Genomic DNA, 18,186 nt, shown 5'->3' with positions numbered 1-18,186 from the left:
ATAAAATTACTCTCTCAAGGGTAGCGCGAGGAGGAAAACGCAGCGTTATGTTGTCTCAGTTGTGAAGACATTGCTACCAATAAAAGCCCCTGAATGATTTGGATTTTAAGTGACATGATTATGGAACGGGTCATTCGTGACGCTCCAGTTAAGGTTGCTTCAAACACCCCTGCCATAAAGTCTGCACGAGGGTGTCTGATGCTCTGGGATCGGGCTGTAAATATTCACCCCCGGCCTTTGTTCTATGTAGCGAGCAAGGATATATTTACTTAAAATTTTTGCAGGGAAATTTCTCAAATGGTCAATCTGCTTGATTTATTCAAAGTGAGATCCCAAGGAGTTTTACGGCTTTTATGGGCTGGCTGTGTTTATAACTGTCCTGGGGAGTATCTTCTGCCATTCACGTAGAGGTGTGGGGGAAGGAGGGCTGTAATTTCTATTTTAACTTACTTTTCTAGCAGCTGACATGACACTGACAAAGTCATCTCCTCTAGAATAAAACCTGTCATGCGTTATTGGAGTCCAGAGGAGATCCTTTGGGGGGAGCTGGGGCAAAATTAAGTCAAGTGCTTTTTTTTTTTTTCCCCTATAGATTCTGTTCAGAAAGATTGTGCAAGGAAAATGCAGCAGTGTCTGAAAGGCAGAGACTACAGCTCCAGCTCACATTATAGATCTCAGAGAAATTGCAGACCGAATGATATTTCAAGGAAACTGGTTCCTTGTGTTCTGAGTTCTTCAAGATATGACAGCCCAAGGCAGAGTTTTCTACGTGTTGGAAATAATTTCTCTCTCCACATTTGGCAGATCCAAACAAGCCTTGAGTGCTAAATAAACCAGGTCTATGAATAAATCAGAGGAAGGGGAACTCAAATTTGAGGTGTTGTGCGATTTGAGATAACTGAAAGCCTGACGTTGGCCATGAGGCACTTTGAAATAGTCTGGAGTTTGATGAAAGGTTTTACATTTGAGACACCATTGGGGTATTTCAGGAGAAACCTCCTGGTGGGTTCACCCAAAGTTTGTAATAAACATAATTGAAATATCTGAACTCCAGCTGCTGCCTTCTACTCTAATCAGAAAGAGCGACAGAAGCAGCTCCTTCTAAGCAAACACCCTGCTACTGCCAAGGGAGGAGGGATGGAGGGAATGGATGTGATGGGATCAATGTGCAGTGGGAGAGTAGCGGAGGCACGTGCAGAAATTCAGGGCCTGGGAGGTGGCAGGTGGAAGGAGGAGAAAGGAACTCTGGAGAAATCAAAGGACTCTTGGAGTGAGGGGAGGTCCGATGGAGCCCTTGGAGATGGAAATGTTGGACTCACATTTTTCCTTGGAGAGATTTCTGTAATGTTGTCCGAGATGGTTTTCACTCTGTAGGGGGCTCAAAAATGAGAAGTTCCCCCCACGTTATCTACCCTACGAAGATGTAATGTGTTCCCATCCAGAGGATGACAAGAACTGTTAGGGACAAGCAAGTCCACTGGGAATTGTTTGAGAATTCCTCCTTCAAGGTCGTGGCAGCAGTTTCTGTTTTTATAGTACAGCAAAATCAGAAATTACATTGTAGGTATGGGGTCTGAACTGGATTTCCATCTTCACCACTCCCGTAACTCATGGTGTAGCCATCCTTGATCTGTACCAATGTGCTCCAGAGCTCTGCACCAACTGTAAAGAGTGTGGTTCTCCTGTTTTCCCTCCACCATGCCCCTCTTAGCTCTGGCATGCCATTGTAGAGGTCCTGTCCCCTGGAGTCACACTCTGGATGTGCCCATCCTGATGTAGAGAGGAAGAGCATTTAGTAGCACAGCAGCGGTCTGCTCCAATCCACAGGGACACGCTATTGGCAAACCTTGCTGGGGGTGTTTAATTTATTGGTGTGCATATGGCAGTGACTCCTTCCTCTGGTGCTTTTCTCTGTCCTTGCAGCATGAAGAACAGAGCACTTTGTATTTTCACAAGTAACTCTGAGGGGAATTTGCAGGCGTTTGGTAAAAGCCAAGACAAAACAATGGGAGTCGTGGGGAGGTGGTGACAGCAAACAAAGGCCAACTCCTGGGCTACATGTGGGCTGACTTTGCATCAAAAAGCCCCACACGAAGCAACTCAGAGCTTCAGGGAGAGTGTGAGCAAGATTAAATTGTGTGCAAGGAGAGAGTGGAGTGTCCAACTAGATTTGACTTCTGTTAATGTCAGTGAGCAGAAATGAGATAGAAAAGTGAGGAGGGCAAAGAGCTTTCTGTGCTCCAAGTGGGATGGGACAAGCCTGTACCATCTGGCTGATCCCATCTGGGGCCACTCTCTCAAATCAGGAAGACCCTGGTCTTAAGGGATGGGGGTGTTTCTCCTTCTGTCTCCTCAGTGAGAGGTGTAGGAGGCAGGGGCTCTTCATGAGCTGGAGTATTTCAGCCCCCTCACAGTACAATTCCTGAGTAGGACCAGTAGGCCTGCACAATTAAAACCTGCAGCTGACACCCTGGGGAGGGATCTGCTTGCTTAAGAATTTCAGAAACAAGATACTTGCTTGTAGAGTGGGTGCTGATGTTGTTGATTTTCACCTCTGTACATGAAGATGGATATCCCACCCTGATCCAGCTCGTGTGAGACACAACTCACTTCCCACCTGGGGTTGCTCCATCAACCTCACGGTCCTTCTCTGTTTTTCTTGCAGAAGGTATGGCGGAAGCTGTCAGCTCAAGCAGGGACTGTCTTCAGGCAGGTGAGTCCTGCACCAACGACCCCATCTGCAGCTCCAAATTCAGGACCCTCCGGCAATGCATCGCAGGTAATGGAGCCAACAAGCTGGGCCCCGATGCCAAGAACCAGTGCCGGAGCACGGTGACAGCCCTGCTCTCCAGCCAACTCTACGGCTGCAAGTGCAAGCGAGGCATGAAAAAGGAGAAGCACTGCTTGAGTGTCTACTGGAGCATCCACCACACGCTGATGGAAGGTCAGTAGGGCACAGTGTTCTTTTCTTATGGTCTTCCCAAGAGCTAGGTCCATCTAATGGAGCTCCCCAACACAGAAGTCAGTGTGATGGAGGTCGTACATAACATATCCTATTCTTCCTTAAGAACAGCGATACCCCACAGTAATGATATTTTTAGGAAATAAATCCTCAAAGCTTGAGACACCTCTTTTCTGCTTTGTAAGTTGTCTTCTTTTTCATGATGTTCCCAGTATATCTTGAGATATTTTCTGGGGAAATGCATGGTATGTTTTGCGTGTAAATAGAAGTATGCCACCCCTGAAGCTGCATATTTTATAGAAGCACTGCACAAAGTTTGTGCATTCAGGGAAAAAAAAAGGGGTGTAAATTTAAAACAAATCACTCTCTTGGAGAATCTCAAGTGCACGGGTGTCTTTGGGTTAGTGAAGATTTGGGGCTGGTGACATCGAGTTGGAATTTAAAGTGTTCCCAGAGCCAGTGTTTAGTAAGTTTGGATTTTGACGTTTTTTAAGAGTCATCATAAAATTGCACCTCCGTGGTCATAACTCTTCATTGTCAGGCTGGTGAGTATTTTATGCACCATGAAAATTAAAATGGGGAATAAAACAGAACCTTCCAACCATAGGCTGTGAAATAGATTAATAAAACACTGATGGCTGAAAGCTGGAAGGGAAGGTGCAGGGGTGATAGGCCAAAAGGTCAAGCAAAACAAAGAGGATGAAGACCATAAAGCACTAGCTTTCCAGAATGGGAACTGCTTGATCAAGTTCTTGGAAAGCTTTCCAGTAGTGCAGCTTGCAGGGCACAGAGCGTGGTGATACATACTGACTGGGGAAATAAGAGGCCCCAGCACCATCCAGGATCTGATCTTTCCCCTAATTACCAAGTGACGTTGTTTGCTTTGAAGTGGGGGAGAGGAGCAATGCAACCTCTCTGTTCATCTTAACAGGTTGAGTCAAGGCCCCTTCCCCACTGACCTTCCTGGACTGGGGGTTTTGGGCGCAGTCCATCTCCCACCCCCTCCTCCCTCTGATTTTCTCACAGAACAGATCCTGGCTGTGCTCATAGACACTGTTGGGTCCCTGTTCACCACTCCTGTGGCTCCTAGGTGGCATCTCATTCTTTTGTCATCTTTTTATGATGGGAGTTGTGCAGATAGTTTTGGAGAGGACATTGCTTTAGTAACAGAGAAGACATGGCTGTGGTGGGGCAACCTCACTGTCAGTAAGGGATCACTCCAACCTTAAGAAAGTTGTTTGGCTCCAACTACGAGGAATTTGATTTTATTTTTTAAGAGGCAAGAGATCCTTGCAAGGGGAGTGAAGAACATTAGGAAGAGTGGAGGGCTTGGGTAACAAGTGGGCTGGAGAGACACGGGTGCACAGGACAGTGGTGCTGGGAGGATTCCCAGTGCTGGAAGATAAGAGAGAGGATGACAGAGACAACTATGAGCAGGCAGGGGACGGGTGTGCATCTCCAGATGCTGGCCAGGCTGAGTGGGATGTTGGTCCAGCAGCTGGAGACCTTCTCTCATGGAAAGGTTATTGGGGACTGCCAAGACTCTGCCCTACTTCTCTGCTGTCATGTTCTGAGCCTTAGCATTTTTGCAAGCATCAAGCTCACTTGCATTGCAGATTCACACTCTCAAACCTTTGATTTCCTTACCTTCATTTCCTGGGGGAAATACATTTCATAATAGTCACATGTTTCAGAGTCCTTACACATGCTTAATTGACTGAGAAAGGAAGACAATCCATGTGCTCCTTGTAGAGCTTTGTCTTTCAGTCATACGTACCCAGGAGGCTATAAAAAGCTTCCTAGAAGCCCTCTTATAAAATCAATTGTGGAAGTGTGTGCTCTGGGAATTTATAAAGCGTACTATTTACTCAGCTTCTCTTGTGTGTGCCTGTGTTTAGCCACCTTCCCATTTGGAGACACAATAACATGATGACAACCCGATAACAATTCTCTGATAAGGTGCTATATCACCAGGACATAAAACTGCTATGCTGGAACATACAAATGGGCCCCTCTCCAGTCAGTAACGATGCAAGATATTTCAATGAAGGTGTAAAGCTGCCTTGTAATGCACCTGTGGTAATTGCACAGCGCTGTGTACCCTGGGAGCCATTTCTTCCTGACCGCAGCTGGTGATCAGCATATGCCCAGAGCAAGAGGTTTGATAGTCCTTTTATCCCAGCCAGTACATCTGCTGCTGCTGTCCATATCCATCTAAATGTCTAATAAAAAAAAAATGATACCAAGCTGGTTGCTTCAATAATACTCTCTAGTATCTATCAGGGCGACGGGGCACTACAGACCATTGAACGGATGAAAGAGAAGCACCAATTGAATAAAATTATCTTCCCAGCGACTTAAAAATGAAGAGGGGAAGTGTCTGCAGGAGTTGTGGGTCATTAGCTAAGTGCCAAGTAAGAAAGGGCTGTTGGCAAGAAGAGAAGAGGTGTTAATAAATATGAAAACGAAATGTTGCCCTGCTTGCATCCTAGAAAGAGATGAGGACCACCGCAAAAAGGAGGGATATATAAAAAATAGGAATGGTATTGGAAACACAGTGTATGTGGGCAATAGGAGAAGAGTTGATGGCCTCAAGCTATGCCAGAGGAGTGTCAGTTTTGCATCTCAGCCTCCCCTGCTGCCTTCTCACCAGATGCTCTTTTCACACCAGGCATGAACGTGCTGGAGAGTTCTCCTTATGAGCCATTCATCAGGGGCTTTGATTATGTCCGGCTGGCCTCCATCACTGCAGGTAGGTGGCTGGGAAGATGCTCTTACACTGACTGGTTCAAAGTGGGAGAACTGGCTGTCAATTGCTAAGGAGGAGGCAGTCCTTCGTGGTCTCTCATGGTCTCTTTAGAAAGCATTGCATGGCTAAAGTCTTGAAACCATTTTTTTCAGGGACCTTCCTACAAATCTTGTGCCAAACTCTTGGTAGAAGAACATATCCTTGGAAGAAACACTTGCAGTTTTTATCCTTTGTCTTTTAAATGTCCATTCTGTGAAGGGCTGGGGCCGAGAGACAAAGTAGGAAGGCCTCTTGTGGTAAGCTGACTCCTCATAGCAGGTGGATGACCTGTGCAATGCAGAAAACCTGGTGAGCATTGGATGGGTGTTTTCCATTAGGGACTAGAAGGTGCTTCCTCATTAATCACAGGGTCAGACACCCCGAAAGCAAAAAGGTCAGTAGCCCAACCTACTGGCTTGATCCCAATCACAACCTTTAACCTCATGCCCTGAGGTCAACCTGCAGACTCAAGGCTCACTTTCTGCTCTGTACCACATAATCCCCTTAATAACATGAACAAAGCTGCCCCACCTTTTAACCCCCTTGAGGGCATGAACCTTTGGCTCAGCAGCTAAAAGATCAGTGAGACAGCCTATAGCCATCCATCACCAGCGTCACAGCTGCCAACACAACCTGTACCAAAACCATGGGGAAGCTTTACTAACAGTGTTTTTTGTTACTGGAATACCCAACCAGAAACAGGTGACTTGCTTCACTTGTGTCTCTGGAAGATGTTCGAGGGCAGCAGTCCTCACACAGCTCTTCCTGAAGTGTGCACCCGGCTCTGGGGTGGAAGACACAGCTGAAGTGCATCCAAGTGAGCAAGGAGCAGCACATCCCTGCAGCTGACGGATGGCTGCAGTCCCCTCGACAGCGAGGCACTTGTTAGGTGAAAATGTCCAGGAGCAAATTAACCCATCAGCCCTTGACAATCTGGCCAGCAAAGGGAAGGGAGATGCTCCCTGACCTCACATCTTCTTATTGACTCCACTTGACTGATTTGAGCATGCAAAGTGAAGCATGCACAGAGCTGTTTGCCAGGTCACGGCCTTCTTCACAAGAGTTTTTTCCTTTTTATTTTTTCTAGAAGTCCTACGGGGCTCTTCAGAGCACAGCGAAATCCATCCAGGAATGGGGATTTTTATGCATGATTAACACACAGACAGGTTTTTAAAGCAGATTGAAACTGGTTGGGCAGCAAAGCCAATGAGCCTGGAGCAGCAGGGATATGTACCAAAGGACTCAGCATCCATCTGGGCTCATGAAGTTTTTTGGTTTAATTTTTTTCTTCCCTATTTATTCATCAGAACTGCCCATAATGCAGCTCATGAACTGCCACACTGTGCCTGTCCAGTGCAGGGAATTATAGGATCAGTACTGCTGCAAAAATTCCCAAGAACTTGTGGAAACACAAGACATTCCCATGATGCCATGCCAAGTCATACTGACAGACATCTTTAATCCAATTTTACAAAAGCAGTGTATGGCCACCGTTAAAAATACAGAAGCAAAATGATATCCCACTACTCTAATTGTAATAGTGAATGTTAAGAGTAAGTCCTCCATTGTTGCATGTGAACAGGAGAACAGTTAGCATATTCCCTGTGGTTCGTTAGCTGATTGGGTAATGAAACCCTTCCAAGTAACTTCCCTACACATTTGCTGTCAGCTCCCCAGTGCGAACGGATGCTCTGAACAATATTTATCCCTGGGGATTTTTAAAGAGAAGCACTTAATGTTGTAGAAATGCACCAAGCAAAAATCCCACCCATTGTAAAATAACTGAGAAACTTGAAATTCATCTCCTAGTAAAGAAAGAGCGGAGACAAAATGAAGGGGAAAATAAACAGCTCAGAGAGGGAGCATCTGATAATGGCTGTGAAAATAAAGGAGAGCAGCCAGTTTTGAAGTGCTCAGAGTGACTGTCAATGCTTCAGCACTTGTCATGGTGACTGGTTTTAACTCCTGGTCAAAGACAGGGCTTGACTTTGCAGCAGAAATTCTTTTATTCTGGGGATTTTTCCTCTGAACAAACAAAAACAAAAACAAAAAAACCTCTGCTGGGGAAAACATCCTTCTAAGTGTGCTTCAGGTAATGGGCTTAATTCAGAGACATGAAGGATGTATTCAAATTCATTTTCTGTAGCACCAGGAGCCTCTTCTTATCTTTTCCATCAGCAAGAGCTTAATCACTCAACAGATTCCTAGTGATGACTCTCTGGCACTCTTTCTGATAAAAAAGAGAGCTCCATCCACCTTTGAAATAGTTCCTGTACCTCCAGAGGCCTGAGGAAATTCACTGCACAGAGAAAAGAAGCTGCCGTGCGAGGGTTTGCACAGATCAGATGTGTCAGGAGATCTGGCTTGGTCGTTGACTCAATGTTTGGTCTCGGGCAACACTTTGGAAAAAGGAAGTCCATTGGAACATCCAGTCATGGTCATACATTGATGTGTCTTCTACTGACTGCTGCCTCACCAGGCCTCAGTGTGGTTAATTCATGATGATAAACGCCTGAGGTAGAGCAAAGGTGACCAAAGTAGAGCGAGGTTTCCTTTTATTAAATGTAGGAAGGAGGTAGAGAAGGTTCTGGGGTGCAAGGTTTTGCTGTGTGGCCATGGCACCTCTCAGAAAAAAGGGGCTTTGGCTCTACCACAACACAGAGAGGAGATGTGGATTCCACATGGCCACTGCCTTCCTGAAGCCAACTCAAGGAAAATGTTGGGAGGAAGGTCTTAACACGGGGTGCTGCTGCCTGTGGGAGCTGAGCACTAAACTCCATCACCATCTTACGCCAACCCACAGGGTCTGAGAACGAGGTGACCCAGGTGAACCGCTGCCTGGATGCTGCCAAAGCCTGCAACGTGGACGAGATGTGCCAGCGGCTGCGGACGGAGTATGTCTCCTTCTGCATTCGGCGCCTGGCTCGGGCCGACACCTGCAACCGCTCCAAGTGCCACAAGGCCTTACGCAAATTCTTCGACCGTGTGCCACCCGAGTACACCCACGAGCTGCTCTTCTGCCCCTGTGAAGACACAGCCTGTGCTGAACGCCGGCGGCAGACCATCGTTCCTGCCTGTTCCTACGAGTCCAAGGAGAAACCCAACTGCCTGGCGCCGCTGGACTCTTGCCGGGAGAACTACGTCTGTAGGTACGTTTGTGCAGTGGGGTGGGTGACATGGGGAGCCAGCACCCAGCTAAGCCTGAGGTTTTTCCACTGGGGACAGCCCAGTGCCTAAAGCTATGTAGTCACATGTAGGATCCTGACTGAGTGCACCGATCTCAGCATTTCCCCGCGGAGCGGCATGGATCTGTGTCAGGGGAGGGTCAGGTGGGATTCAGGGAAAGGCTTTGCCCAAGAGGGTGGTGGGGTTAGGCTGCCCAGGATCTCATGGAGCTCAGGGAGCACTGGGACACAGCTCTCAGACACTGGGTTTGGGTTTTGCGTGATGCTGTGTGGAGCCAGGAGTTGGAATTGATGGTTCTTGCAGGTTCCTTCCAACTTGAGATATTCCATGACTGCACGATTCAACACAACTAACGTAGGCCACTATGTGAGTGGATTCTCCCTGCGATCTGTATCCTTGTTTCATACCCCGAAATTGAAAGTGTTAATGAACAGAAGTCCACGTCGGAACCTTTTTTGAACTTTTCTATCAATTGTGGGTTCAGTCCCAAAGGAAAACCCACTATGGAAATATTTCCCAGGAAGGTGCTAGCTGAGCAGGGATGCAGTGTGGATTCCACTCCGGACTCATGCATGCACTCATACACAGACCTGTCTCAATGTGGATACTCACATGCATGCTCCTGATGTATTTTTTCTTCAGCTGCACTTTTTTCACCCTTCTGTTTCTCAAGAAGTCTTTGATATTCCAGAAGGTTAACCTACATGGAGCTCTTTGGGTGGAGCCCACCCATCCCTAAGAGGTGTAAGACTGTTAAGAGAAGCTGTACTGCACCAGACCTGCTCCTTGTCCTGTGTGCAACTCTTGCCATGAGCAGACACCTGGAAGAGAGCACAAGAGCAAAGCCAGTGTAGCACTTCCAGTACTGTCCCAGACCCTAATTATTCTGGTCTTTGGGACTTCCTGAACTGAACACCTCCAGCACTTCATCCTTAAAGTGCATTAAGAAGTTATTTTTTCCTAAGGGGAGGGGAGGGCAGCTGCATGTAGCACACATCCTCTTGGAAAGGTGGCCTGGCATTAATGCACCTGGAAATGCTAATAAGAGAAAAACTGAGATAGAGCTGAAGCTGACTCCAAAAGATGCAAAGTCCTCAAACCCCACTAGTTCTTGCTTGAAAATTTCCCCCAGGCACCAAGAAAATCCAAATCAGACAGGCTCTGCCTTCTCCCTAACAAGACAAGTGGGATCAGCGGGGAAGAGGAGGTTCAAAAGGGAAGAGTGTGGCTTCCCAGGAGGCTGGAAACCATTTCCTACAAACAGCACAGCTGTTAATTATCTGGTTCCTTGCTCTCTGAATGTATAATATAAAACAACCTCTAAAGACATGGTAGGAGCAAGGGGTGGAAGTGTGACCTGGTCAAAGCCAGCAGTGCGGAAAGCACAAGAAGGCCCAGGAACAAATGATGGCACTTAGAAGAAGTGGAGTAAAATACCCCAGGGCAAACCTTGCTGCACTGCCAAGTCCTCTTACCAGCTGTAATCCCTTTCAGCTTCCCAGCTTGGAGGTGTGGGCTCTACTAACAGCAGTAGTATAAAAATCGCCATCAATCCTTCCCTCTCTCATATAATACAGTCAAAATTTGGCAAGCATAGTTTGCCTGGCCATGGTGCAGGAGAGGGAGGTTGATGTGATGGTCACGGGCTGCCTGTCTAGATGCATCTGTGTATCTCCAACAGCCCTATGTCCTACCTGAAAGCCCCACGTGATGACTTACATACCCTGCCATGTCCAACTGCCACCAGATGTGCCAACAACTGTCCCATTCCTAAGGAATTAGGTGCCAAATATCTGTTTGGCAGCACAATTCACAGAGTTCATCCAACCAAGCTAGTAGGGCAGCCGCATGAAAAGGGTAATCTGGCACGTCTGAAAGATTCCCCTGTTTCCTTGCATGGATTGGAGGGTCACAACAAGCCCAGAGGTGGGTCGTAAAACCACTTTATGCTGAGAAATTGGATGCTTTCATCCCAACCATACAAAAGCTGAGGCACAACAGTGGTCAGAGCACTGTGCCATGCACCTCTTGGTTCACAGACCCCAGGGAGTCCAGTCCTCTGAGAGTGGTCACCAGTAGCAGAGGAGATGGCAACAGCCATGGCGATGATGAGAGCATATCAGAGATTCAGTGCACTGCCTCTAAACTGAAGATATCCTCAACAACATTTAAAGCATAATCTTTGAAGAGAGAGAAAGTGGACCAGAGTGTTTCTCTATTTCAACAATTCAGTCCAAAAATGAAGGCTTAGGTCTCTAGGGAAGATTAGTGCTCAGGAGTCAGATAGCAGCAATAGAGAACGAATTATCTGGCTGTCTGCAACAGCTCTTCCTTTGAAAATCAGCTTTGCACATCAGAAAACAAACATTTCTTCCAAGCTCGCACCTTTCTTGCAGTCCCAGAGGATGCTTGTACAACATGACCTACAGCACCTCTCCATGTCTCTTCTCAGGGTGATTAAACCCACTTCTGGCTTTGCTGAAGTGGGCAGGCGAGAAGCAAGCCTGTGTTTTGTATTCAAACTGGCTTAGCAACAGCTACAGCAGCAAAGATCTTGTGAATATGATCTCCTTCTGTGCAAATGCAGTAGACACCACCAGTGGGCTATTACGTCCCTTTTTGCCCCAAATATTTCTGCCCTTAAGTCTCCTTTAACTCTGCCCATGGCAGCTCAATGGAGTTGGAGCTCGATGGAGTTGGAGCTGGTATCTTCAAGGTCCCATCCAACCTCAGGCACTCTATGGCTTTGTACTCTTGCTCCAATAGGTCGCGCTACGCGGAGTTCCAGTTTAATTGCCAGCCATCCCTGCAGACTGCGAGCGGTTGCCGGAGGGACAGCTATGCTGCCTGCCTGCTGGCCTACACCGGCATCATAGGTAAGGTCTCATGTCCTTCCACTGCTCTATCTTCCACTCCTTGTGTGGGGAAACCTGCATCACAGCCAGCTGAAAGCTTTGAGGATAGCCAGGCGCACATCTGAGAGTGGGATCTCAAGGAGATGGAGGTCTTTCTCTCTGCTGTGTGAAAGAAGGAAGCTAAGCCATGATCGTGGGGTAACTTCATGATAGCTGCATTTGCAGGAGGAAAACCATGCATCACGAGTCTCTGCAAGACCCTGCTTGATGCTCATGATGGTGGGTTGGCCCAGAGAACCTGCTCTGCTGCTTGTACCCTGATCCCACTGTTGGATTTCGCACTGGAAATCACTGCCCTCTGCCATCCTGCTGACTTCAGAGGATGTCAAACTGTGTTTTCAGATGCTGCAGAGACCCAACTGGCATCTGTTAGCACAAGCACAGCCGAAGTCCAAAGAGGAGCACCAGTGGCCATTGGACTTGGTCTATCCCAAAGGGAAGGGATAAACTGACAGTTATTTGGGTCAAGATTTCATTCTGGTTTAATCCTTCCTTTGCTGTCTGACCACTCTGGAGACTGAGTTTGGCTCCTCTGATGCCAGTGTGAAAACTTCCTCACACATTCACAAACAATATTTGAATGCTACTAAGAAACCCCAGCTCTTGGGAGTTGCCCATTCCTTAGACTTAGAGCACATTTTAATTGACCAAATGCTTCATTGGTGGTGGGGTGAACTAAGAGATGGAAAATGACCCTCTTCTTCACCCTGGGAGCAAAGCAGAGCTGTAACACCAGCATCAGAAGGGTTTTCTCAACACAAAGGAACACGACTGAGACTGTAACCAGAGCAACACAAGAGAGCAGAAGAGACGACATTGATTCCCCTTGGAGTCACAGCTTTGGGGTAACACCTTTTTGTCCTTTCCTTAGGCAGCCCCATCACTCCCAACTACATTGACAACTCGACCTCCAGCATAGCACCCTGGTGCACGTGCAATGCAAGTGGCAACCGGCAGGAGGAGTGCGAGAGCTTCCTGCACCTCTTCACCGACAACATCTGTCTCCGTAAGTATCACCCGAGGAAGAACGCGTATGCTTGCCCTTAGGAGCATTGCCCTGATGGTGTTTTACTCCATCTCTTCCCCACACAAAGAAAATGCCATCCAGGCCTTTGGCAATGGGACCTACCTGAATGCAGCCACAGCCCCATCCATCCCCCCCACCACGCAGATGTACAAGCAGGAGAGAAACGCCAACAGAGCTGTGGCAACCCTCAGCAAGAACATCTTCGAGCACCTCCAGCCTACCAAGGTAGGAAAACCTGGCCCGAGGGTTGCTTGGCTGTGTCCATGCCTCTCCATGTCCTCCTGCCCTCCTCACCTCAGCTCCCTCTTCCAAGTGTGTCATTGCATCTACATGGAGATAACCAACTTCCCCTTCACCTTCTAGAGTCCCTGACTCATCTTCTTCCTCATGCCATGATGTCTTCTTACCCAACACCAAGCACAAGGCAATGCTATCCTATCCCTCACCCTTCAGTCCTGTTGCTCACCACCTCTTTTCTTTCAAGGGTGCTAATGAGAGAGATGGCTCTTCTAGGGAAATCCCTGCACTTTCTGGGAGTGTAGAAGAGAACCAGGACCACTGGTTCAGCTCCTTGCCCAGTCTGGAGGCATTCACATAGGTGCAGACAAGCTTTTCAGCTGCTGGAGGTCATACTTTGAGGGTTAACAGAGCAATGATCACCAAGCATTGGAAAACCTCAGCTGAAAGATTCTACCCATCATCAAAATTTTTTTTTTCTACCATCAGCAAATTTTTAGTACTGAAGTAATAATATTACTTCAATTGAAATTGTTCTAAAACAACCAACAGGTTAATTTGCTGATGATGACAGTAATAAGCATTAAATATTTTATTATTAAGTAAGAAAGCAATGACCTTGATTCGCCGCCCACTAGAGTAATCTTCACATTGAATTATTTTACTGTTGAATAATTAACAGTGACCCTGATTCGCTGAACATGCAGGTAACAGAAGCTGTCAGTTCACTAGAGTCTGAGGACTAAGCATGTGCATTGGGCTGGGCTAGATGTTAGCTCCTGAGAGCTTCCACTTGCAGGTTTTAAAAACCTTTTCCCAAACTATCTCACACCACTGTGTTTCCACCGAGCAGTTATCAGGTCTTGCAGCGGGTGCAGAAATGTGGCTTCAGCTTCCATAACTGCTTTTCAGGGCACAGGGGTACCTTCATCAGGGCAGAAAACTATTTGCACGCAGGAGAGCTGGAGGACTTGCTTCTGGCTGGTGCTTGCCAAACCTTTGTGCAATTTGAGCCTAAGGTCAAGGCCCTGCACTGAGAAATTTAACCAAGCCATCACTTGCAAGCGATGGAGAAGCTGTGAAAGCCTCTCATGATTGACAGCCTAATCCAGATAGCCACGTGCACAGTACTTTCATAGCATCACGGAATCATTAAGGTTGGAAAAGACCTCTTAGGATCACCAAGACACATTCTAACCCACCCCCACTGTGTCCACTGACCTCAGTGCTGCTTCTCCACAGTCCTTGACCCCCTCCAGGGATGGTGACTCCCCCACCTCTCCGGACAACCTATGCCAGTGCCTGAGCACTCTTTCAGAGAAGAAATTTTCCCTGATATCCAACTCGAACCTCTCCTGGCACAATGTAAAACCATTACCTACGGAGTAACCCACCGGGGCCCTAGCTGCTGCTTGGTGGAACGACTGCTGGTGCCAGGGAGATACCTCCAATACTTGGGGGCTTCTCCACCTGAAGAGGTCACCACACCAAGTCATTGGTGTTGATGACTCGATGGGCATGGATCAGAATGTGCATTCAGGCACCCATCTTGCAAAAAAAACCATTCACCACCATCAAAGCTGAGCTGACCACAAGGCTAAAAGCCATGACACTCACCCATGCTTCTTTTCTTTCTCTTGCAGGTGGCTGGAGAGGAGAGGCTCCTGCGGGGCTCCACTCGTCTGTCATCAGAGACCTCCAGCCCAGCAGCTCCCTGCCTCCAGGCAGCCTCCCTGCTGCAGTTGTGGCTTCCCCCGACTCTCACTGTGCTGAGCCTCTTTGTGATGTGAAGCAGAGTGGGATCACGCCAGGCAGTGACTCTCTTTGTGTTGGTTTCTTTAAAAAAAAAACAACAAAACAACCAGACAAGAAACTTCTTTTGGGAGGTGGGGTAGGAGGAGGGAAGGGATGGGAAGGAGAGGTGAGTGTGTAGGCATCCCTTTCTCCTCCTCATCCATCTGCCAATTTGTTTGATTTTATACAATCAGCATCGCCAACAACCAGCTCATCCTTTGTCCTGGCCACCTTTCACCCCACAGTGTTTGTCTCTCCAGCTCTCTGTGGATCAGGCTTGTGAGCCACAGACAATTCCCTTGGAAAAGCTGAACGAGAGAGCTGAGTCAAGAAATGAGAGCTGCAATGGAAATGCTTTCACCTTCCCCAGCCAAGAGGGGAAAGACTTTTGATGGATGAGCTGTCAGGACATTTCCTTAAGCCCCAGCTCACACTGTGGGGCGTTTTGCAGGATGAGTCGTACAGATCATCTCCAGGGCTGCTCAGGACCCAAAGCCCATCTGGTTCAGAGCAAAGAAACCAGAGCCCCTGATGAGAAGATAGTTGGTTCTGTTTACCAGAGAGGATCCTGAAACACGTCTGGGGTGGAGCAATCAGCCATACAACAAATTGGCTCGCAGGGACCATCCACCTGCTTGAAACTATAGCTGGCATGCAACCAGCATGCATCTCCAAGATGTCACCTACTCCCTGGGCCCTCCTGTTCAGGAAACGTGTCACGTATTGGTCATGTTCAGGAAGAAACACGTGTGTTGCATTTTGTTAATGGCTGGCTTTCTTCGCTTTCCAACCCTGGCACCTCTTCTTACTGGTCCTGTGAAGTGTTTTGGGTAGGTATTTTTTCATGATGTCCAAGCAGCCAGGGGCCAAAGTCATCCCGCTCCCAGCCAACGTCTCTATGTGCAGGATAAACCTGTGAGGCCACTTGATACCAGTGCAACAAAACCCATTCTCGCCAGCTACCTGTGCTACTGTTGGTCTTGCAGAGAGACAGCTGAGGGATGTCATTAGCTACATGAGGAAGAGATAGTATACTAAGGGTTTTCATGTCCTTGGTAGTGGATGGTTACAGTCCCCCTCCTTGAAGAGCTGGTGGAGGAAATCGCTTGTATCCAGTCTGTCACACTAAGGACACTGACTCCTGTTAAGTGCTAATTACTCAGCCAAGGGGTGGCTTAAGCAATGGCTGGCAAAGTGACCCAACCAGAGGGAGAGTGAGGACAAATGTCTCACTGGTTGCTCAAGGCACAGGAAGGAAAACATCTACATGAGCATCCAGGGGTCTTCCTTTGAGGAAGTGAGCTGGGGTGTCCCAGAGCCTTGCAAGGAGATGAACAGCACGCCAGACCAAGCTGATAAAGAAGGTGGTAAGGAAAAGTAGCAAGGACACTCTGTTTCTCTGGACACTTTCCCAGGTTGACCACCACAGGAGAGACAGGAGTAGCTCATTGCTTCCAGTTTTACAGCAGCCCATTTACCCTTTGGTTTATGCCTCTCCAAGGAATAACTTGTTGCTCAGCATTTGGAGGCATAGAAAAGTTGAGAAGCAGCTGAAATGGCAGAGTCCAGCGCTTTTTATTCCCATTCCCTGCAGAGCCCTTTCCATTGCTTTAATGCTTCAGGTTTTGCTGAGAAAGAGATGTGACTTTCTTGGGGTTTGGTCCAACATAAAACCACTCTTGTTCGCAAATGAAGACCTGTGGAAGCGTAGGACATGGCAGAAACCCTCCTGGCTGCATTCTGGCTGAAGTTCTGCACCTGGGGTGGTCCTAATCCAGGAGATAGGGTCCTGGAACGTGCTGAGATCTATGTCTTGCATGAAGGATGAAGTGAAATGTGTGTGCCAAAACTTCATGGCCAGGAGGATCTCCCAGTATTGGAAATGCAGGTGGGGGAGGCAGTGGCACAGATCCCAGCCCTCCTTTCAATGTGGTGTGGCCGTGCCCAGAGCTGTTGTGAACATTTCCCTTTTATCCGGGGCATCAGTGGGGTTATCTGTGCAAGTATGAGGTGTAATTCCAAAAACCTGTGTCCTCTGTGCCACAGAAGCGTTCAAGAAGCGTTTAGATGAGGTGCTAAGGGATTTGATTTAGTAGTTGGGTAGGGATAGTGATAGGAGGATGGTTGGACTAGATGATCTTGTAGGTCCTTTCCAACCTAATGAACCTATGAACCTATTAAACCCTATTGGAGAATGGCAAGGGACTACCTCAACACCATGAGGTTGTGCTGTGAATTGCCTTCATCTACTGCTTTCCTTTCAAGGCTGTACTCCAGCCCTGCTCTTCTGCCTGCCTGGTCTCAGCAGATGGATCCCCATCAGACTTTTGTCTTCTGGTATCAGGGGCTGAGTGTCTGCACAGGGTGGGTTTCCAAGGGATGGGATGTGTATACCACACTTTGAAGGTCTTAGGATGTTGGCTGTCCCTGAGCTCTGCTGGTGAAACAGACCCTCAGATCCCACTGTGGTGTCTTCTCCTGTCCTCGATTTTGGGAGGATGGCAGGAGCATCCCGAGGCTGTGAAAGGCAACAGCAAACCACTATGGATCATACCACAGAGGCTTTGCATGAGGGAGTAAAATAAAGGCAAGTTGACTGTTGGGATTCTCTCAGGAGTGTAAATGGGGGTCTGCTGGAGGCCTTCCTCCTTGTGGTCTTGAATGAGGGGCCTGAAAAACACCTGCAGAGCTGACCTTGCAGGTCTGAAAATGTACTCCTCGTCCTCATCCCTTGTGCTGTGGTGAGAGTTTGGAAGCAGTGTCCACCCAGCAATGGGCCACCTCCTGCTCTCCCGGGAGTCCCCTGAGGTCCAGAGATGCTTCACCACGAAGAAAGCCACGGAGCAGCGAGCGCCCACGCAGCAGGAAAGGACCAGTGGTTGGAATGGGTGCTAATACTGTGTTAGAATAAAACAAAAATCCAACAATCTTCATGCATGAATCTTCCTGACCATTCCACCTTTTTTTTTTTTGTTGGGTTTTTTTTTTGTTTTGTTTTTTTGTTTTACCAGTACTTAATGCTTGCTCTCCCTCTAAGCCCATTCACAAAACAAATTTGCAAAAATAATAATAATAATAATAATAAGTCACAGCAGCAGAGGGAAAGGACTGAGTGAGCCATGGGAGAGAAAGGGACACCACTTCTTAGCAATTACTCCATACCTGGGGACTTCCATAAGCACAAAGAAGAGTCATAGGAAAAAAGAAGTGTCCAGCCAACTTTCTATAGCCACTGAAGTCTGTTTTTCTGGCTGCTCAGCACCATTTTGCAGTGGTT

General features: G+C 47.7%; 1 protein-coding gene across 1 annotated transcript in view; it reads left to right on the top strand.

Moving 5' to 3' along the window:
- The window catches only part of GFRA4 (GDNF family receptor alpha 4), a 63,296-nt gene extending 47,468 nt beyond the window's left edge, over positions 1-15,828 (top strand). The window contains exons 2-8 of the mRNA XM_065735996.1: positions 2,666-2,944; positions 5,634-5,714; positions 8,554-8,899; positions 11,703-11,812; positions 12,723-12,857; positions 12,946-13,103; positions 14,759-15,828. Of these exons, the coding sequence (XP_065592068.1) occupies positions 2,666-2,944; positions 5,634-5,714; positions 8,554-8,899; positions 11,703-11,812; positions 12,723-12,857; positions 12,946-13,103; positions 14,759-14,905 (1,256 nt within the window). The 3' untranslated portion in view covers positions 14,906-15,828. The remainder of the gene's footprint in view (positions 1-2,665; positions 2,945-5,633; positions 5,715-8,553; positions 8,900-11,702; positions 11,813-12,722; positions 12,858-12,945; positions 13,104-14,758) is intronic.
- The last annotated feature ends 2,358 nt before the right edge of the window (positions 15,829-18,186 follow it).

The sequence above is a fragment of the Cyrtonyx montezumae genome, unplaced genomic scaffold, assembly GCF_038088225.1.
Source record: "Cyrtonyx montezumae isolate F1298 unplaced genomic scaffold, pur_monq_1.0 scaffold_2, whole genome shotgun sequence".
Classification (NCBI taxonomy): Eukaryota; Metazoa; Chordata; class Aves; order Galliformes; family Odontophoridae; genus Cyrtonyx; species Cyrtonyx montezumae.
Note: the sequence above shows the minus strand (reverse complement) of the source record. Positions and strands in the feature narration are given on the sequence as shown.